The 21528-nt window shown below is 53.9% G+C and overlaps 1 protein-coding gene across 7 annotated transcripts in view; it reads right to left on the bottom strand.

Moving 5' to 3' along the window:
- Nucleotides 1–21528, bottom strand: part of PAX8 (paired box 8) — a 49639-nt gene that overhangs the window by 1379 nt on the left and 26732 nt on the right. Inside the window, exons 4-11 of one of the 7 annotated variants that reach the window (XM_036311640.1) lie at nucleotides 19494–19694; nucleotides 17670–17758; nucleotides 17312–17437; nucleotides 16863–17038; nucleotides 12672–12792; nucleotides 12076–12282; nucleotides 5370–5471; nucleotides 359–445 (exon numbers count right to left, since the gene is read on the bottom strand). In XM_036311640.1, the coding sequence (XP_036167533.1) occupies nucleotides 359–445; nucleotides 5370–5471; nucleotides 12076–12282; nucleotides 12672–12792; nucleotides 16863–17038; nucleotides 17312–17437; nucleotides 17670–17758; nucleotides 19494–19694 (1109 nt within the window). The remainder of the gene's footprint in view (nucleotides 1–358; nucleotides 446–5369; nucleotides 5472–12075; nucleotides 12283–12671; nucleotides 12793–16862; nucleotides 17039–17311; nucleotides 17438–17669; nucleotides 17759–19493; nucleotides 19695–21528) is intronic. The other 6 variants (XM_036311641.1, XM_036311642.1, XM_036311643.1 and 3 more) reach the window with 6 other exon arrangements.

Below are 21528 nucleotides of genomic sequence, written 5' to 3' on the forward strand. Positions count from 1 at the left end.
GCTGGACTGTGAGCTTCTGAAGGTGTGGCATCCACAATGCGGTTTCTTAATCCACCCTGGCCCTTCCTGAGCCCTGGATCCTCCTCAATAGAAAGATCTCAGAGACATGGCCTTGGGCAACAGGAGAGAGATGGGCAGGGAAGTCTCCCCCCCAACCCCCGTCACCCCCAGCCCTACCTTCTTGCCCCAAAGACCTGGCCACAGCCTGGCACACTGCCTTCCCGCTGGAGTTATGAGTAACACCTGTCTCCCCAGGCCCTGGTCTAACCTGGGCCTCCCAGGTTTGAGACGACTTTGGCCCAGCCTTGTACCCCACCTGCCCTGGACGCAGAGGGCCTGGGCGGCCCCCGGGACTTACTCAGCAAGCTGGAGTTGGGGAAGCGCCAGGCCTCGCTGTAGGAGGAGTAGGGGGTGTGGCCATAGGCATTGCCAGAGTATTCACTTCCTGTTGGAGACACACAGTGAGAGGTGGGGTGCAGCACCCACATGGGGCTGGGGTCAGAGAGAAGGGTGTGCAGGGCCGGCACTGGGTGAGCCCTGGGAGGTGGAGCCAGGGCAGGACAGTGGCAGCTCAGAAGGCCCCTCCTTTGGGGGCCCTCAGTCAGTGTCATTTGGAGCAGTGTCCTTTCCCCAGACACTGGGGCCCCACCCTGACAAGCTGTCCCTCACAGGAACTGCATAGGCAGTTGTTCCCATTATGCCCATTTTCCAGGTGAAGAACCAAGGCCTAGGGATTTGCATATGCTCACACAGCCAGAAGTTTGGGAGCTGTGACTCCTCAGTACAGCTTCCAACCACTTCTACTACTGCCCAGACCTGCGAGGCGTCTCCAGGCAGGTCAATGGGGAGAGGGAAGGAGGGAGGGAAGGAGAGAGGGAAGGAGGGAGGAAAGGCAGAAGGGAAGGAGGGAAACAGGGAGGGAGGAAAAAAGCAAAGAAAAAAAAATAGAAAACTAAGAAAGTATCTAATCCAACCATCATTTCCCAAATGAAAAAACTACTATGCAGAGAGGGAAAGACATTAGCCCTCAGCCACATGTGCACGGAAGGCCTGCACCAGAACCAGCCCCAGCACCTACTCCAGCTCTTTCTTGCACCCCACAATGTGAACTGCTCCGTTTACTGCTGCTGTAGCCAAGACATCCTGGGTTCACTGCACCCAGCGAGGAAGCCGATTCAAAGCTGGCAACACAGCAAGGGCCCCGTGCCTCTACCTCCCCCACCCAGTGCCAACAGTGCTGGCGCTAAGGGACAAGGAAGAGAAGTGGAAAATGCAATGTGCTTGCCCTCTCCTCTTGTCACTTACTCATGCATTCACTCACTCACACACGTATGCACTCACTGAACTCATGTCTGCCGAGCACCCATCTGCTTCAGTTCCTGCTGCAGTGGGGACGGGCCTTGGAAGGTGGTTCAGTGTCCTCCCTCTGCCAGATCTGTCAATGCCCCTGCACCCATGACAGGCCAGCCATCCTCTTTGCTCTGCATCCCACCCCACTCATTATGGCAAGGACTTGATTCCTACAATGGGTCTCTTCTCCTTTCTGCTTCATCGGTTCTCCCTTTCTAATTCATCACCCCCTTCAGCCAGCAAACATGCTCTGTTTTCTTTTCTTTAAAAATCCTCTTCCTACTCCACATCCCTCTCCAGCTCCCAGCCCCTCTCCTGCTCCCTGGTCTTTGCCCTCACCGCTGCATTCCCCTCCAATCAGACTGACCCCTCCTATCCTCACTGCCTCTACCCAATCATCCTAGTGGTCACTCTGTCTACCATTCCTTAACTCTCAGCCACCTTGGACTCATCCACCAACCCCTCTCTCGGGGGAGGGAGTGGGGTGGGGTCTGTCCTGACCCACTGGCCTCTCCACCAGTCTCCTGGTTCCTTCTCTGTGAGAACTCTAAATGTTGAAGAACCCTAGGGCATGATGTGTGAACCTTCTGTGAATTTCTATCCACCTTCTCTTTCCTGTGATCTTGTCTAATCCTTAGCATTAAATTACAGCTCTGAGCAATGGCTGAAATGTATGCCCTCGTCAGGATGGTTTGCTGACTTTAGACATATATTGCACCTACTGACTTACTCAACTGGTACCGAAGAGGTGTTTCAATCCTAATCTGGCCCCACAGGACTCTTGATTTCCACCTGCCACATGCTCTACCTCTTCCTCTCCTAGTTTCCCCCATGCATACTTGCCACCACCATCCAGGAAGTTTCCCAATTCCCAAGCCTAGGGGTGTCTGAACCCCTACAATCACTTCACCAGCAAGTGTTGCTGGCTCTATGTCTTGAGTATCTCTCTTCTCCTCCTTCACTGCGGCCTCCCCAATCCAAGGCCACTGCTTGAACCACAATTGCCCCTGGTCTCTGCTGCCTCTTTTAAATGCCCACAACCAGTTCTCCAGCAATCCGGGGTACTCTTAAAATTTGACCCAAGCCACTGCCAACATCTCATGGTGGAGTCCTTTCCCGCTCACTCACACTCCTATCTGTGTGCGACCACAGTCCCTACCTTGGGGCCTTTGCACTTTGAACACCTCAGAGAGGCCTTCCTGGTCTCCCCATCTAAAGTAGTATATCCTTTCCCTGTGGCTTTGTATCACACCATCCCATTTTGTTCTCTTTACAGCACGTACTGTCTATTCATTTGTTGGCTTGTTTTCTGTACTTTTTTCTTCATTATTAGGTTGTAAACTCCATAAATAGAGAGACTGGCCTTATTCACTGCTATATCCTCAGCATCTTAGATAGATCCTCAACCAGTATTTGTTCAGTGAAAAAGTAGTGGATGGATGTATGGTTGAAAGGGTGGATGATGGAAGAAAAATAGATAATGGAAAGATGGATAGATGAAAGGGTGGATGTATGAAAGAACGAAAGGATGGAGAGATGAAAGCATGGATGGATGAATAAATAGATGGAAAGATGTAAGGGTAGATAGATAGAAGAATGAATAGATGGATGGATAGAAGGAAGAATGGATAGGAAGATAAAAGAATGAATGAGAAGATGTATGTATGTATGTATGGCAAGACGTGTAAATGTGAATGGAAAGGAAAGATAGATGAATGGATGGATGAGTCAGACTATCTCTGGAGCTGTTGGTTAAGCTCCAGAACTGGTGTGAGCATCATTAACTGTGTGAATGGGGCAGGGTCAACAACAACAATTAGGAGGCAAAATAAGAGAAATCTGAGTCCTGTCCTGTTCCTATGTTGTTCTCTGACATGGTGTCCTGATTTCTAGGATGGTGGGAGGCAGTGTGGTGTGGTTGACAGAGCCCTAGGTTTGAAATCAAAATACCTGTTTTTGAACAACTCAGCCACTTAGTATGGTTATAACTCTGAGCACACCACTTTGCTTTTCTAAGCGTGTTTCCTTATCTTTATAAAGCTAGGATAATACCAGCTTCCCAGGCTTATGGTAAGGATAAATGAGAAATAAAGTTATATTTATGAATGGCCAGGCACACAGAAGTACAGAATAAGTGATCTCTTCCTTTCTTCCACAACTGACTGAAGACTGTCATTAACATGCCTTGCTTGAAGCACTTATTGTTTACGTAGCACATAGTAGGTGCTTAATGAAGGTTTATTGATTTTAATGGAAGGAATCCTCATTGTTCCTGGGAGACTGTGGCCACTGGTAAGAGATGAACAAGTAATTTTCCTACAAAAAATTCACCATGGAGTTCCTAGGACCCAGGTGAAACAATGAAATAGCACTGCATTTTCTGAAGATCAGATTTGCATGTAACTTATTGGGAGCCAACCCACTGTCCACTGCACAAAGCAAGGCCCCGCCCTTCCAGTGCACTTGCAGTGGATGCTGCGGTTGTGCTATTTTTTTGTCCACAACACCCACACTGGATGAGGTCTTTCTGGAAACAACCTGGGGCCTTTGATGAGAGGCCCAAGCTTTCCAGCTACCTCCCAGGTCAGACTCTGGGCCCCAGGAGCCCCTTGCCCTGGGCATGCCCCTGGGATGATTCATAATTAAGAGAAAAGCCTGGGCTTTATGTTTCCTCCTCTAAGCAGGAGGCCGGAGAAGGTGGAGAGGTTGGATGGGGGTTGGGGGAGCTGACTGGAGCCTGGGATTTTGATTGAGAGGCCCCATTATCCACACTCTTAAAAAAATAACCGAATCTTTTCCTTTTTTATCTTGACCAATCTCATTTCACGCTCCAGAAGAGGAAGGGAGGGAGGGAGGGAGTCCGGGGCCAGGAGGGAGAGAGGAGTGAGTATTCTGTATTTTCAACGCTGCATTAAGCACATCGCCACGGTAACCAGTCAGCAACAAGTGCCAGCTCAGCAGGTTCCCAGGGAGCATAGAGCCTGCTTCCCTCCCTCACTTCTCCCTCCCTTCCTTCTGCCCAGGAGAGCCCAGCCCCCTGCCTCACACAGGGCACCAGGGTGGGTGACTGGCAAAGACAACCCTGCCAGGGGGCAGAAAAGCAGGTCTGGGTGAAGGCACTGTCTCTGGGGTCAGGCCAGGGCATCTGGCCCAGGGGTGGCATGGGGATCGCAGAGACCCTGATTCAGCCCCTTCCAGAAGCTCCAGGTCCTCAGGCCTCTGGGCAGTGAAAATGTTCTAACCTATCCTTCCCATCCTTCCTTTATGGTCCCTGAGAGACGCCTGCCAAAAGAGACTCCTTGTCCTCCTCAGCTGTCCAGGCCTTGACACCCTGGGTAACCGTTGGGTGATGACCTCACTGGTAGACAAAGAAACCAAATGACTGGCAGGCAGGATTCCAGGGCAGCTCAAATGACAGTGGAGAAATGCTCCCAGCTCCTCTCACACTCTGTAGTACCTTCCGAATATCTAGAACTCGGATCCCGCCCATACAGGGTTGAGTGGGTGTGGTGTATGAATATGGCTATACTTCAACCATCATCATCATCATCATCGTAGTCATCATCATTGCCATCGTCATCGTCATCCCTACACCACTCATATTCAGATGTTACAGAAAGGTAAACTGAGAGTCACCCGTTTAATAACTGGGAGACCAGGAGTTATGGGAAGGCTAGGTTTATGTTTAGCTGCCAATGTTTTCCAGCCCCACCTGGGCTCCCTGAATGGAAGGACCAAGTGGTAGAGCTCCGATTAGAACACCAGTCTGCCTCAGCCCCTACCTTTTCACCACCATGGGTGACGTAGGAGGATTTGGGAAGGAGGAGGCAGAGTTGGGAGCGGTAAGAAGCCAGGACTGCACTGAAGTCTCTCCTCCAGATTTTCAAGAGATACATCCTTCAGTCCCTCCCCCAGTGCCCTTCGGGGAGTCAATTCATGGGACAGACCCTTCCCCTTGCTCCACCTTTGGCCAACACTTCCTCTTGGCAATGCTCCCCTTCGGTGCGGCGTCCCCTTACCTGCCACCATGCCTGCGATGGCAGAGGAGGCATAGCTGCCCTGTCCACTGGTGGGGATGTGGGGTGGGTATCCGGGCAGCGTGGGCCCCACCATCTCTCGCCCTGGAAAAACACAGGAAGGAGTCCTCAGTTGGGCCACAGGAGGCCGTTGTACTTACCATCTTGCTTCCTGGATGATCAGCGAGGCTTCCCTCTTGCCATGCCCACTTGCTCTCAGACCATTCTCCAATCCACTTCCTCCCTCCTTTCTCCTCTGCAGCCCCCAGGCTCCACCAGGAAGGGTGCACTGCTGTGGCTGTCCAGCATCATTCCCTGCTCTCCAGGGATTTTGTTTCTGTGAATCTCATTCATTGCTAACTGTCATGTATTGGAGGGAGGCTGGGGCTGTGTCTTCTGGGCCCTGGTTTCTCCTACTGCATCCAGGACAGTTGGCCAAAATGAATACGATAGAGGTCACTGGACTCAGAGCTCACACCCTTTCAGCCCCAGCTCTGAGCACAACCAAGAACAGGGCTCTACTAAGGTGGCATAGGTGTGGCCTGCTGGCCCATTACTATCCTTTTTTGAACCCATGCAGACATTACTAAACAATCACTGCAATCTTTTTCCACTGAGCCAGAGGGAGGTCCTCTTTCTCTTCCTGCCTGACAGATGGACACAGCCTATCAGAGTTACAAGGGACAGGAAACCTACTGGCTATCCCCAACCCACAAAGGGGACGTGGACTGAGATGTATTAAACATTTACACATGACCACCAACCCCACATCTGTCAATCCCATTCCTGAAAAAACGTTTTCAGCGAAACAGACACCCATCTCTTTGTTAGTCTATATTTGTGGGTAGTGTCCCTGCCCTGGTGACACGGAGATGGCTCAGCCCTGATTTCCCTGGCTCCCCCTGTCCTGTACATCAGGAAGTTGAACCTTCCCTTTCGGGAGACCCCGCCTGACCTCTGAGTTTCTTTCCATCTGCACCTGTGCCCACAGACGCACGCCCCTCCACCCATCACCCCTTTTTATGACCTGCAGGCCCAGATCAGACCCCTTCAGGGATTTCTGGCAAGGTGAGACACATGCTGGCCTGCCCAGTTAGGACCACTGTCCCCACATACTTATTAGTAATGCCCATCTCACTTCCAAAATGCCGAGCTTGAAGGATGAATTACTTGGTCATCGGGGCTCTTGCTGATGCTTCAGGGTTTTCAACTCAGCACTGCTGACATTTAGGATTAGTTAATCTTTGTTTGGGGCTGTCCTCTGCCTTATAGGATATTCGGGACCATCCCAGGCCTTTACCCACTGGATGCCAGTAGCAGTTCCCTCCCAATGTGACAACCAGAAATGTCTCCAAATATTGCCATATATCCCCTGGTTGCAAAATTGCCTCTGGCCGAGGGACACTGTGTTAGACTGGGACCATTTTACCCAATCCTGCTGCCTCTTCACACGGAGGCTGATTTTTCTCCTAGGACCTATGAGGTTGTCCCCTGTCAACCAACTTACTAAGTCCATACCCTGTACGACATTGCCTGTCCAACTTCCCTCCTGTTGGTCCCTGTAGGACCTTCATACCTCAGCCCTTCAGGGGGTGCCTGGTAGAGATGGAAAGAAGGTACATCCACGGAACTCTATAAATTGTCAAAACCACAGTGACTAACTCTTCCTCACCTCTCCTTCTGGAGAGTCCCTGAAGGCAAGTTTTTCATTCAACAAATACTTATGAATGAGTCTCATGGACTAGGCAGCTTCTGACTACTCGGGGACACAGCAGGAAACAAGAATGCTCAATTAGCAAGGCCAAGATGGGGCACAGACTAGGCTGGGCATGGGAGCCACGCCTAAGGGGTCAACAAACAGTACCAGGCCTACTGGATGTCAGGAATCCGAGGACCTCGCTTCTTATCCTGCTTCAGTGGCTCCTATTCCAAGTGCCCTTAGACCAGCCGCCCATGTGCCCCAAGGCTCAGTTTCTTCACATGCACAATGGGAGGAAAAGAAGAGAAGCGCTATGCACCTCATCACTATCTCTATCTTATCACTGTTGCTACGATGTCATCCATGTCATCCAGAGACAGGGTCTCATGCAACAGGCAAACACTGGTTAGTGCAATGAACACATTCTACAAGTTGTTATATGTCAAAGGAACCTGAATAGAATAAATCCCATTTGAAATGAGTTATCAGTGAGACCGTGAATATGTTGATAAAAATAAACACCGCCCCTAATTTGTTTGACCTTCAGTACAATGTCCGGCTGTGATTGGTGCTGGGCCAAACAGGGTGGAACCCACTGGGATTCCACAGATGGGTCCAGTGCGCCTGACTCAGGGTCTAAACAAGTGAGGCATTGGACATGTTGGTGAGGAAAAAAGGAATGTTAGCATATTTACAGGTAGCGGGAGGAGGATGCAGAAGCTATATGGAGGTACAGTCTTATCTTTCTTCCAAGACTGCAATACGGTCAGACTCAGTCCTCAGCCCTTGGACCAAGCACCTGGCCAGGAACCCAGGAGAGAGAAGGAGAGATGTGCCATCTGTAAGGGCAGGAGGAGTACAGAGGGTGGGCAGGTGACCTGAGTAAGAGAGTGATGGGAGAGAGGTGGCTGGTTCAAACCTGATGCCTTCTCTCTTCCTATTTCTCTTACTTCCTCCTGTCAAGTGGGGAGGGAATGGGGTCTAAGTCTAGGTCAGGTTGTGGCTGAGGAGCACGTTCCTTAATTTCTTTGAACTGCATCTTCCTGTCTGTCTCATGAGGGGCTGGGTTGGATGAAAAATGGTGAAGTGGATTCGCCTCACTTCTTCATTGCCTGCCTGGGGCTTCCTGGTGCACTGTGTTGAGAAGGACTCTGAGGATTCTCAGTCTTGGCTCACAGGCCACCTATTTGCAGGGCTGGCCTAGGCACTCTCCAGGGATGCTCCTTCCCCCTGCCCTTGTCCTGTCCTTTCTATCTCCTGACTCTGCTGCTTCTTGAGCAGCTCAGTGAGCAGAGCACCAGGGCACATACTCCTCTTAAGACACAACTTAATTCAGTCAGAACTGCTCCCTGCATCCCATCCCATGAGAACTAGCCCCCAAATTGCTTTTGGAAACTGAATTAATAAGTTTCGAGATTTTAATCTTTGTTTCTCCTTAGTCGCCTAATTTCCTCCCAGTGGGGCAGAGATTTCTGAACCGAATGCTGCAGCAGACCCCGATGGCCTCCTCCCAGGACCTTGGCCTCCTGGATAGACTGGTAAGACCCTCTTGGGTGCCACCTTCTCCCAGACTATTGTTCCATAAACTTTTCCAGCAGTCTCATAAAACTCTTCCTTAATTCCTTAAACTCGTGGTTTCTTCCCCCAAAGCCAAGAACCTCGCAACCTTCTTAGAGATCAAACCGGGGAAGCCGTGAGGTGAGGCCCTCCATCACAACCTCACCATGCCCTTCTTTTCATCCACTATTTACTTTTAAGGCTCTTCACCATAAGTTTATCTTTGGTTTGTAATTTTATCTCCTCTGCACTCACACATCCTTCCAATGTGGTCTTATTTTTAAGAAGTTGGCTTAGGCACCAGCCCACACTGACTTGCTGTGAAGTGGGGTTCTATAAGAAAACACCAGCACCCCGGATATATTGGTGAATCTTGTATATATGGGTAGGATCAGGATGAGAACCATGGTGGGGAGGAATTCAGAGGGCAGAGGTGCTTTCAGACAATTTTATTTGCCCCTTTGATGTCTGCCCTTTACGTGACCCTTTAAGTTCCTTATCTTGTTCTGATAGCAAGGAGAATTTATGGCGATCCAGAAATCTCTCTGGCACGACTAAATATAATTTTGTACAAAAGGATGGAGGCGGGTAATGGACTCTTTGATGATAAAACCAAACTCAGAGCCTTCCGACCAGCGGAGCTGGAGTGAGCCCTGGAGCAGCCAGGACCAGGCGCCTCCACATCGGTCCTGGCGAGAGTGCCGGGACCCCAGCTGGGGCACCCGAGGGCACTGGGGGAGTAAGGGGCAATCCTATGTCCCCCGAGCCCTGATGCTGCTTTGTTCTTGGCTGGTTTAGGGAGAAGCTGAGAGTCAGAGGTCAGCGAGAGCCTCTGGGCTGGGTAGGGAGGGACCTGGGGAGACTGTGAAGCAGGAAGGCTGCAGGAGGCAGCAGGGCGTCCTCGGGAGCCTCAGGGAGGAGGGCCCATGTAGGTGGGGCTGAGCCTCCCTCCTGGCCCCTGGGTCCTGCCTCCTTTTCTTCCTTTCAAACTTACCTCTTCTTCCCTCGAATAGGTTTCTAGTCTCCCACCCTCAAGATCCTTCTGCTGACCTCCCACCCTTCCTCTCTCTGCATGGCCTCCTGGTCTGTTCACCGTGGTTCAGCCACATGGTAGATGTTTAGGTCCGATCTGGACCAGGGCCCATATGTGGACATTCTCTTAGGAGCTCCAACACCCGGGGTCCGGCGTGGACACCAGCCATCAAAGGCCTTGTGCCCAGGCCACAGGACTGGCCCAGCTCGGTAAGCTTTCTACTCTTTTTTTTTTTTTTTTTTAAATATATTTTATTGATTTTTTACAGAGAAGAAGGGAGAGGGACAGAGAGTTAGAAACATCGATGAGAGAGAAACATCGATCAGCTGCCTCCTGCACACCCCCTACTGGGGATGTGCCCGCAACCAAGGTACATGTCCTTGACCAGAATCGAACCTGGGACCCCTCAGTCCGCAGGCCGACGCTCTATCCACTGAGCAAAACCAGTCAGGGCAGCTTCCTACTCTTGACAGCCTGCCTGGACCCAATCCTTTGAGCTAGGGCACTTCCTGCTCTTCTCCAAGCTCCCGGACAGGTGGGCTGGGCCCTTCAGTCAGCCATCAGCCTTCCCGGGGATCACTCCCTGCACCCCAGCACCACCTGGCCCTGGCCAGGGGCCACCACCCTGAAGGACACATCAAAGCTGTGCATGGGCTGCCTGAATGGACCCAGATCAGTGCTATCAGCTGCTCCCACCCCAGGGTGCATGTCCCACAGCTGGTTTTAGAGTGGGCATGTCACTAAACTGAGAGCTGAAAGGAGTTGGAAGGTCCCTGATCTGATTGTGTGTTGACAGGGGTGCTTAAAGCCCCAACAGGGTGACAGGGAGGGGAGAAAGTGTGGGGCTTTGGGGCACGGAGTTTCCTTGGGCTGACCAGCTCCACTCTGTACTGACACCCGCTGTGCTCTGAGACATCTGTCCTTCCCTCGCTTGCGGGCCCTGCTCCCCCTCCTCATGGCCTCGTCCACACCCTCATCCCTCACCTGCCTCACTGTTCACATGAGAGGGGCAGGATGGGAAGGCAGACTCTTCTCCTCCCCCTCTCTACTCCCTCCCACCCCATTTTCTCTGGCTGACATCATCCTACCCAGCTCACGATTTCTCTCCTTTCATCACTTTGGTCAAAACAAATGACCCATCTCCGCTGACTTCACCCTCTTTTGAAATTCTGAAGTCTGAGTCAACATTTTCTCCCTTGCTTCCCACACACTGGCTTCCTTTATTAACCCTTCACCTCTGTGCCCACCTCCTCTGAGATGACCTCCCTCCCCAGAGGTGCTGGGGAAACTCCCCGTGCCCCACGCAGAGGGGAGAGTCCTTGGAAGGGAGGGTGGAGACCACGGCTCCCTCGGAGGCGAAGGCCCGCTCTTCTCCTTGCGAGCAGTGGTTCCCAAGTCCAAGGGCGCTCGGGGCAGAGCGGGGCTGCAAGCAGGGCCACTCCGCAGTGATCTGGCTGGGACCTGACTTCCAGAGAAGCTTTCATTTCCAGAGTTTCGAGGCCCCGGCATGTTTGGAAACCACTGGTCAGAAGGGCTGCCCCCGTCTGCTCCCCCATCCCGTCTGGTTCAATGCCTGGGCCCACACCTAGAACAGCCCTTGGCTACGGCCGCCCTTCGGTACCTGAGCACTGTTACGGGACCTGCCGTCTTCACTCCACCACCGGCCTCCTCTGCCCAAGCCCACTGCCTCGCTCTCCCCGCGTCCCTCAGGCCCTGGCCGGCCGCCCATGGCCTTCAGCCAGGGAGACCCCACTCTGCGGGGGTCTGAGCAGGGTCACAGGGGGTGAGCCCTCACCTGCCAGCACCATATTCCTATCCAGGGCCCCCATCGGCCCTTCTCTGGGCCTGCCTCCCTCAGTGTCAGGACTGCTCCAGCCGCCCGACCCCCTGGTGCTCTGGCTTTGAGGTGAGGAGACTGGGGTGTGAGTCCTCCGAGGGTGACACCGTGAGGCACGCACGACTGGAGCTCCACTATGGGGACCCGACTGTGACTGGTCCTTTGTCTTTAGAAATTTGATCTGGAAATTGGCTCCAAAATCCAATGACTTTTTTCCTTCAAAGCTTTATCAATTTTTTCCTTCTTTCTTGGTTTTTTTCCCCCCAGACCAAGTGTTCAGCAGAGCGCCTGGTTCCTGGCCTAGGGTCCCTGCTCTTCCACGGGGCCTCTGGGCGAGGTTCTGGAAAGCTGCCAAGCACCCCATTCCAGGCACCCCCAGAGTGCCCACCCCCCATGGCCTGACTTTGCTGCATGGAGACCCACATACTGGTACCTCCAACAATAGCCAGAGGAATTTGGAAAGAGGTTGACAGTGGACAGGACTGAGGACCAGAGAGGGGACTGGACCCCTTGGAACCAAGGGACTGGCCCTGGGCCCCTCCCACCCCCACGAAGGCTGCAGGCCCGGCCCTCCCTGTCATACCTGAGAGGAGGGCCTGGCCCGCGAGCTGCCCGTACACTGAGGCAGCGTGGGGAAAGGCATTGAAGGGCGGGACCGAGGCTCCCGCGGGGACCCCAGAGCCGACTTGCTGCAGGTCCAAAAAGGCGGAGCTAGATAAAGAGGAAGGGGTGGAGCTAGAACTGGACACCTCGGGGCTTTCCTGCTTTATGGCGAAGGGTGAGTGAGGATCTGCCGGGGAGGGAGACAAGGAGAGAGGGTGAGATGATGGTGGGAGCATGCACAACAAGCCATGAGATGGGGGTGCAGGCCCGGGGTGGCTGGGCTGGTGCTCCTGGAGCTGAGAGGCGGGAGCAGCTCTGCTCTGCTGTGCCCCCACCAGTGTGCAGAGGGCTGGAGTGCCCGCCTCTCCACAGTGCGCAGCAGGCAGAGGAGGGGCTGAGCAGAGAGGGTAGGACCCTCCTGACCCACCAGGAGGCCCAGCCAGCAGAGCCCTCTCCTCTCCACGTCTAGGGCCCTAACACCTTCCTCCTCATGCTAGCTTTGCCCTGCTTTTGCCTGCCCTCCAGCCCAACCTGGCAGCCAGGGCCACATGGCTCAGGAGATTCTGGGCATCCTACCTGTCACCACGGGGTAGGTCTGGTGAGTCGAGAGGTTGCGCCCCAAGGGTGTGTTGGAAGGGGTCAGGGTGGCCTTCCCGTCGTCCAGGGCGCTGTTGAGCAGGGGCAGGGGGTAGAGGCCCTGGGGAACAAAGAAGAGTTGGCACAGAGGCCCCTGGGGCAAGCCTTACCTGCAGCTGTCTCTGCTCCTCTACCCTACTTAGCGTGTTTAATGGCTTCTTATTCCTGACACATAGCCCTGCTGTTCTCTTACCCAGGCTCCCGGCTCCCCCTCTGCCATGGCTCTTAGCCTGTGAGCAGGCACAGGATGGAGCGTCTCCTTCCCAGTTCCTCCCCCCCGCCGGCGGGTCCCTTCCCTTGCCCGCTCACAGGATGTGAACCCACCGAGGACAAGATGCGGGTGGAGCTTCAGACCACAGGACCATGTGGGACCATTTTTTCCTCCCAGAGAGGAAATGCGGGCGTGAAAGGTCAGGGAGCCTGTCACTCTCGCACACGGGGCCGAGCCAGGATTAAACCCAAGGGGCCTGGCTGCAGTGCCATGCTGCCAGCCGTTGCCCTGGACTGGTTAACAGCATCGCCACATCTCACATCTGCCAAGAGCTTTGCCTCTGTTATCCGGGCCACGCCCCTGGCAGTCCTGTGACGTGGGCAAGCAACACTGTGCCTGCTTTCTGTGCGGAGAGCCTGAAGCCCGGAGGCCCTTACGAAACAGAGACCACACTGGGAACACCAGCCCTGACCGGGTGCTCTCTCCTGCGGCCACTGGGCAGCCGTGGTCCCCACCAGATCAGGTGGATCTCCTTTCTCCTCTCCACATCCAAGCAAATAGAAATGTTCAGTCCAGCCTGAAGGTGACACTTGGGTTAATTCTGTCTCTTTATCAGTACCTGGGTGTTTTGTTTTTTATTTATTAAGAGCTCAGGTCAGACTCCCCCCAGACTCCACCTACACAAGCAGGGCCATCTCCTAAGGCACTCCCTCCAGAAAGAGGTTGTTCAATTCAAGGCTGCACACACCGCCCCCACTGGGACCCCTCCCACCCACCAGAGGACGAGGCAGCACACACAGTGCACCCTGTTCCCCACACACGTCACTAACACGCTATGCAAAACTGAGCTCAAGCTCTGGCTGGTGTGGCTGCCGTTTGGGTGTTGCCCCATGCACCAAAGGGTTGCTGGTTCGATTCCAGGTCTGGGCACATGACCAGGTCGCGGGCTTGACCCTTAATAGGAAGCGTGTGGGAGGCAGCTGATCCATGTTCTGCTCTCGCATCCATGTTTCTCTCTCATCCTCTCTTTTCCTCTCTTTCCCTTCCTCTCTCTGAAAAAAAAAAATCCATTTAAAAATCTTTATTTAAAAAAAGATGATCTTAAAAAAAACTGAACTCAAGGATTGCTTCCTGGTTACATAATAGTCCACTAAGGCAATCACTTCTGGTGACTTCCATGGAGCTGGTGCTAAGGAGCCGCAGCACCTTCGGGTGCGTGCCGGGCCCTGCTGGAGGACACGAGGGCTCCATTACTGTCAGAGCAATTACCGACTCAGTGATGCTCTGGTCCCATGCCTCCGAGGGCCCATGCCTCTGAGGGTGGAGATGCTTACGGCACAGCTTAGCAAAACTGAACAAAATACCTAATTTCTAGAGAGGGTGAGGCAAGTTTAAAATGCCTTTGAATGTGTTGGTTCCATACCAAAATACCTATTGAAATCTATAGCTGCTCTAAAATCCAGGAAATTTAGTGGAAAAAAACAAAACTAAAAAACAAAAAAAACAAAATCCCAAACCTATCTAGCCAGCTACTTTGGTGCTGTCACACAGGATGGCTTACATATCCCAGAGATGACTGGTTTCTCACAAGGCCTGAACTTTAACGGGTGCGGAGCGGTACGATGCTTTAGAGCAGTGGTTCTCAACCTTCCTAATGCTGCGACCCTTTAATACAGTTCCTCATGTTGTTGTGGTGACCCCCAACCATAAAATTATTTTCATTGCTACTTCATAACTATAATTTTGCTCCTGTTATGAATCGTCATGTAAATATCTGATATGCAGGATGTATTTTCATTGTTACAAATTGAACATAATTAAAGCATCGTGATTAATCATGAAAACAATATGTAATTGTATATGTGTTTTCAGATGGTCTTAGGCGACCCCTGTGAAAGGGTCGTTCAACCCCCAAAGGTTGAGAACTGCTGCTTTAGAATGTGGCGAGCCCTGCTTCTGCACCGCCAGTCAGGCAGCTGCTGGGTCCTGGCCTTTGGGGCCTTGGTTTGTGTCACCTGTGCGGCAGGGGCAGCAGGCTCTGAGGCTGAGGTCCGGATCGACGTGTTACACACACGGATGGAGCACCCAGAGAAAGTGTCTGGGGACAGCGTGCGCTCTGTACAGACTTATCACAGGCAGTGTTATTCCCGATATCTGGGAGTAGGAGCTGCCAAGTTCTCGGGCCCTGTCACCCTACCAATATTCCCTCCTGTTAATCGGTTCTCCGTGCACTTGATACGGAGGAACAAAGGCCGCAGAGACTCCTAACTACGCCTGGCACTGAAACACGACGCTTCTGTCCAACACTCTCCCCCGTGTTGCTTTTCCAGAAAAGACAGCATGTTTGCCCCACCCTGAGGCCAGGTGTGAGGAACTGGCCTCTATCGGCTGCCGGGACAGTGCCAGGTGAGAGAACACGGCTGCTCCTCCGGCAGCATCGGCAGCCACCAAGGGTGGGAAAGGCCCCCTCACCAGGCTGGGCTCTCGGGGGCTCAGGAATGGAGCTGTGGGGGTGGGGGGGAGGTTCTGCAGCCCCAGAGCTCTTTCCCTCTTCCGGGATGGCTGGTACTTGCATGCTGGGCTGTGCAGGTTCCTGTGAGCAGGGCGAGCTCCCCCTGCTGCACCCCACTCCCTCCAGAGCCGTGTGCTGGCTCGATGAGCACCCAGCCCTGTCCCCAGGTCTGCTGACAGCCAGCTTTCTCTGCACCCCTCATGGCTACCATGGCCCAGGCTGATAAAATCGCTGACGCAGATTGCCTGCCCAGCTGCAGGTGCTGGCACAGGCCCAGCTGCCCAGATGGCCACTGGCAAGGGTTCAGCTGATTGGTGGCATCCTCACCGTCGTCCTGCTCAGATTTTAAAGGTATCTGCGTTTGCTTCACTCCTAGACCCTTATAGCATGAGCAAAGAGGAGGGGCAGACACCACCCTGAGACCCCTCAGCTGGCTAACTGCCTGAGTCGGGGGGAGATGTGGGCTGTTGACAGACAGAAGCGGTCAGAGGCAGCGCCTGGCAGCTGTGTCAGAGTGTGGCACGTTGCTGGCCCCAGGAGACTGGGCTGCAGCGGCCACCCTCACAGAAGCCAGCCCACTCACTATAAACTCTCCTTCCTGAGTGTTTGCAGTCAGTTGCCTGCATTTCTCAACTCCCTCACCCAACCTGCCTTTACTGAGCATCTATTATAATGGCACGCGCTCGGGGGTGGAGACTTTATAAGGTGCTCCAAGAGGCTGCCCACTGTGTCCTTACACCTCTGCCCACTGGACAGCTCAGGCGCCGCGGGGGGAGTGACGAGGAGTGGCAGGTGAGGTGCAGAAGCCCAGGAGGGAGAGAGGACACACACCTGGGGGAGGGGAGGACTCATGGGCAAAGTGATGCTTGAGCTGAGTCCTAATGGCAGGCGGTATTTTTCCAGGCAGAGGCGTGGGAGGAAAGGCATTCGCAGGGAGGCACAGGGTGTGCCAGAGCAGAGAGGTGTGAACGAGAGTGCACGCTCGGGGGCGTGAGTAATGCAGGGTCATGGGGTGTGCAGGCGTGAGTGGCTGGAGTGGGACTGGAAGTGCTGGTTGAGGTCACAGTGGGAAGGCTTCGGGTTGTAGCTCTAGAGCTGTGGGACCCGACCCTGTGGTCTGGGAGGCACTGCGGGCAGGGGGGGTGGCAGACCTGGCTGTGGCTCCCTGGGAGAGGGCTGAGCTCAGTGTGGATGAGGGAAGAAGGCAAGAGGGCTGGGAGGAGGAGGAAGTGCCAGCATTGGTGAAACAGCAGATGTTTGGGGCTTGGAGCTGCATGAAGCTCCTGCCCCGAGCAATCAAAGCAACTTCCTGCGGCTCTGGTGGCAGGACTGCAGGCAGATCACGGGTCTGCAGAGACGCACCCTGCTGGGCCCCAGCCCACCCCGTCCCCTCCATTCCCCATCTCACCTGCTCGCCTTTGGTGTGGCCGGGGGAGGCGTAGGCCTCGGGGTAGTGCTGCCGCTCAAAGGGGCACTCAAGGGGCTCAAGGTGGTGCTGGCTGAAGGCGTCCGTGCGGAGGTGCTTGCGGGGCCCACTGCTGCTGCTCTGGGAGTCGATGCTCAGCCGGCAGCTGTCTTGGTCACCTGGGGTCCCCGGAAAGGAAGAAAGCTCTCAGGGGACCCATCTACCCATCCCCAGGCCCGAGTGGAGGGGCAGACTGAGCTGCAGAGGCAGGAGGGACCCAGATCCCAGGCCTCCGGGCCTCAGGGCTATGGCTGCTCAGAGACAGACCACGTGCTACAGGCCAATAGTTGCCAAAACAACACATTCCTGGGCCCAAAGGGCTCTGGCCCATCGGAGCCTGAGAAAACTGCCCTCCTGCATCCCAACCTGCCCTCCATGCCCCCCACACTCACTGTCATCCATCTTCCTCTTGCTGTCGCTGCTGGGCTGGGCGATCCCCAGCAGCCCATTGATGGAGTAGGTGGAGCCCAGAGAGTCGGACTGGGGTGACTCCGGGGGCGTCACGGCCGAGCTGGGGACTACAGCATGAGAGGGACAGGGTCAGGATGGGGGAGGGACACCCCTGAGCGCCCCTGCCCCACCACGGAGTCAGGCCTCATGCTGTGCTTCCTAAATATCTCCTGGCTGGTTCCCGGGAGTCCACAAGACTTTGTCCCCTGGAAGGGCCGAGTCCACACAGGGGTGTGAGCCATGTGTATGCAGATGGGCACGTGTGTGCAGGGGAGTGTGCCTGCGGCCCTCCACACTCACTCAGCGTGTGTCCTGGGCTCAGGGACTTGGTGGCCACGCAGCTGTCCATGGGGAGATTGAATGGTTGCTGCACTTTGGTCCGGATGATTCTGTAAGGAAGGGAAGCAAGACGGGTAGAGAGAAGAGGAGGAAACATAACCGGCAGCTGCCCCAGGTCCAGTTGCCTTTCTGAAATCCCACTTGGTGACTTAAAAGCACCTCACACACAACCTGTCCACATCGAACCCACGACGGTACTCCTCACACTTGGTCCTTCCTGGTGTTCCCTGGCCACCCATCTGCTCTTGACCTTTCTAGTCTCTTCTCCCTATTGCAGGCAGGCCGGACTTTCTGAAATGCAAGTCCACCTGCTGCTTAAAACTGCCAAGAGCTCCTCATCGCTCAAGGGTCAGAAGCAAGAACACGTAGCCCGGCCCCTACCCTCTCAAGGGCAACCTTTGCTGACAGCTCCTCCTCAGCCTGCTTCCTGCTCCCCTCCTATCTACTGGCTTTCTTCCAGCTTCTTGTATAAGATCCTGCTAGCCACAGGGCCTTTGCATGTGCTGCCTCAGAGCTCTGCTCACTCCATTTCTAAGCTAGTTAACTCTATTCATTGCTTCTTACTCAGAGGCATCTCACAACCTTCCTAAACCAAGTCATCCCCCCGCGGCAGCTCACATACCCCCTTTAGAGCTGCACTTTTACAATTGCTCCTGTGGGTGCTTGAATAGTGTGTGTCTTCCCACTAGACCCTTGGTCGGCAAACTGCGGCTCACAAGCCACATGTGGCTCTTTGGCCCCTTGAGTGTGGCTCTTCCTAAGCCTTAGGATTACCCTAATTAAGTTAATAACAATGTACCTACCTATATAGTTTAAGTTTAAAAAATTTGGCTCTCAAAAGAAATTTCAATCGTTGTACTGTTGATATTTGGCTCTGTTGACTAATGAGTTTGCCGACCACTGCACTAGACTATAAGCTCTACCACAAGGGTCCTCAAACTACGGCCCGCGGGCCACATGCAAATACAAATATTGTATTTGTTGCCGTTTTGTTTTTTTTACTTCAAAATAAGATATGTGCAGTGTGCAGAGGAATTTGTTCATAGTTCTTTTTAAACTATAGTCCGGCCCTCCAACTGTCTGAGGGACATTGAACTGGCCCCCTGTTTAAAAAGTTTGATGCCGAAACCAGTTTGGCTCAGTGGATAGAGCGTCGGCCTGCAGACTGAAAGGTCCCAGGTTCGATTCCGGTCAAGGGCATGTACCTGGGTTGCAGGCACATCTCCAGTAGAAGATGTGCAGGAGGCAGCTGATCAATGTTTCTAACTCTCTATCTCTCTCCCTTCCTCTCTGTAAAAAATCAATAAAATATATTTAAAAAAAAAAAAGTTTGAGGACCCCTGGTCTACCAGGACAAGGACTTTGTGCCCCCAGGGCCTAGCACATAACAGTGAATTATGTTTGTATGAATGAATCAATGAGTGAGTGAGCCAATGATAGATTAAGGTAGTGAGTGAATAACTAACTGAATGGCTAAACAAATGAGTGATTATCTGAATGAGGGCCAAGTTAGGGTTCTTGTGGCTTAAGAAAGGATCAATTCAAGAAGGAGATTGTTTTATTCAATGAAAAATGATGGTGTGTAAGGAAGGAAACTGCAGGAAGTACAGCCAGGAAGGGAGTGGGGATGCCTGTGGCCGAGGAGGTGAGGAGGTGAGATGCCAGCCCTGTGCCTGGGACTTCCTGCCTGACTCCAGGCTCTTCCCAGCTCTGCTCCGTGAGCCAGGGCCTTCCTCAGGTCTCTCCCATGACCCCCGAGACCCCTGGCTGCCGTCCACCGCTCACCTGTTGATGGAGCTGACACTGGGCACAGTGTCGTTGTCACAGACGCCCTCAGCCAGGAGCCGATCTCGGATCTCCCAGGCAAACATGGTGGGGTTCTGTCGCTTGTAGTCCCCGATCTTCTCTACCACCTTGGGGGTAGCCACCTTGGGCTTGGAGCCACCTATCACCCCAGGCCGGATGCTGCCAGTCTCGTAGTACCTACTCCAATAGACAACCCAAAGATTACCCAGTCGGCAGGTGAGTCTCTGGGCGTGAACTTAACCAGAGGCCCTTGTCCCCTCTGAGGCTTCTGGGAAGGGGCCCAGCGTCGCATGTGCCCCCAAGGCTGGCCTCAAACGCTGGCCCTCCAGTGCTGTTTCCCCTGCATGGGCAGGTTTGTGCTGCCGCCTGGCCACTCTGCTGAGCACCTCACCCCCGGGCCCCTGGACTCCTGGACCCCTGGCTCATCCCTTGCCTTTCCCTCTGGCTGGTATGAGTACCTGCCAGGCCACCCTGGGGGCCTACAGATTCCTCTCTAGAACAGGAATGCAGGCTTGAGTAGGTTCCCTGTGAGTCACAGCTCACAGTGGTGCGTCCTTGTCCGGCTCTGCTGGCTGCAGCATGACTCACTCTTCTCTCCGGCGACCCTGGTTTCGCCCTCCCCAGGAGGCCAGCTGGGTCACTGAGCCCTCTGCCCCCATCTGCTGGTTCATCTTTGCTCCCCATCCCATCCCCCACCCTCACCCCACTTTGGGCACTGTTTTCTACCAGGTTTCAGGGTTCAGGTAGAAGCCCCTCCTCACCATCACTAGAATCCCAGCCTTGCCTGGGTGTCTGGCCATGCCCCCTCCTTACGCTGAGCCTGCACCCCTCTTCCTCTCCCTTCACCCCAACCAGCTGCATTGGCAGGTCAATGACCTACATCAGGATACCACCTCCTCCTTGTTCTGGAAACTCTCTGGTCTTTTCTGCCATGAAATGACATCTGCCCTTTAAACTCTGTCTGTTGCCACCATCCAGGGACCACCTCCTCTCTGGGGTGCTTGGCCCATCCTGGGGTCCCCTCTCCTGACCCTGAAGGGGCCACAATCTTCCCTGACAATGTCAGCCCGGAGGCCAGAGCTTCCCACCATTTGGTGACGGGTCCTTTGCCTCTAAACCAGAGCTCCCCCCCATCCGCTGCCCCAGTCCACTTGTGGGTCAGGAAGGAAGGCAGCTCCCAGCTGATGGGAAGCTCCCCACCCTCTGCCTCGGGCACTTGGAAAGGAGTGGCCCTCCAGGCAGTCAGCCTGGATGCATAGCTTTGCTGTCCTGGCTTCTCCTGAACCCCTAGACCAGGGGTGGGCAAACTTTTTGACTCGAGGGCCACAATGGGTTCTTAAACTGGACTGGAGGGCCAGAACAAAAGCATGGATGGAGTGTTTGTGTGAACTAATATAAATTCAAAGTAAACATTATTACATAAAAGGGTACGGTCTTTTTTTTTTTTTTTTTTTTTTTTTTAGTTTTATTCATTTCAAACTGGCCGGATCCGGCCCGCGGGCCGTAGTTTGCCCACGGCTGCCCTAGACAGTGATTTCAAGTCTGGCTTTAGAATCATGTGAGGGCCCGAAATAATGCCAAACCTGGGCCCTGCCCCTAACATTCTGCCTTAACAGGCGTGGGCTGGGCCTAGAATTGGACTATTTTTTAAATTAAAGGTTCCCCAGGCGGGTCACCTGGTCATCTCATAAAGCTCACAGCATCCAAGTCTGGCTGCCTGAGAGGGTGAGGCCCAGGGATTTGACCTTGGAAGCCACCTCTGAGGGCGTGCCCCTTCCCTAGCAGCTCCATCTCCCTGGGTCTCAGCGGGCAAGGCCCTTTGGGGAAGAGTCTCCTGCTGTAGGAGTGAGAAGCCTTTGGAAAATGAGACACACCAAGGAGAAAAGGAGGAGGCAGACACCAAAGGCGGGAGAAACAGATAAAGAAGGAAGGAAAGAAGGGTGGGAGCACGCCGCTGGGGAGCAGGGAGCCCTGGTCCCTGGGAGGGAGGGGCTGTGAGCCTGGCGGGTGCAGA

The sequence above is a fragment of the Myotis myotis genome, unplaced genomic scaffold, assembly GCF_014108235.1.
Source record: "Myotis myotis isolate mMyoMyo1 unplaced genomic scaffold, mMyoMyo1.p scaffold_m19_p_59, whole genome shotgun sequence".
Lineage (NCBI taxonomy): Eukaryota > Metazoa > Chordata > Mammalia > Chiroptera > Vespertilionidae > Myotis > Myotis myotis.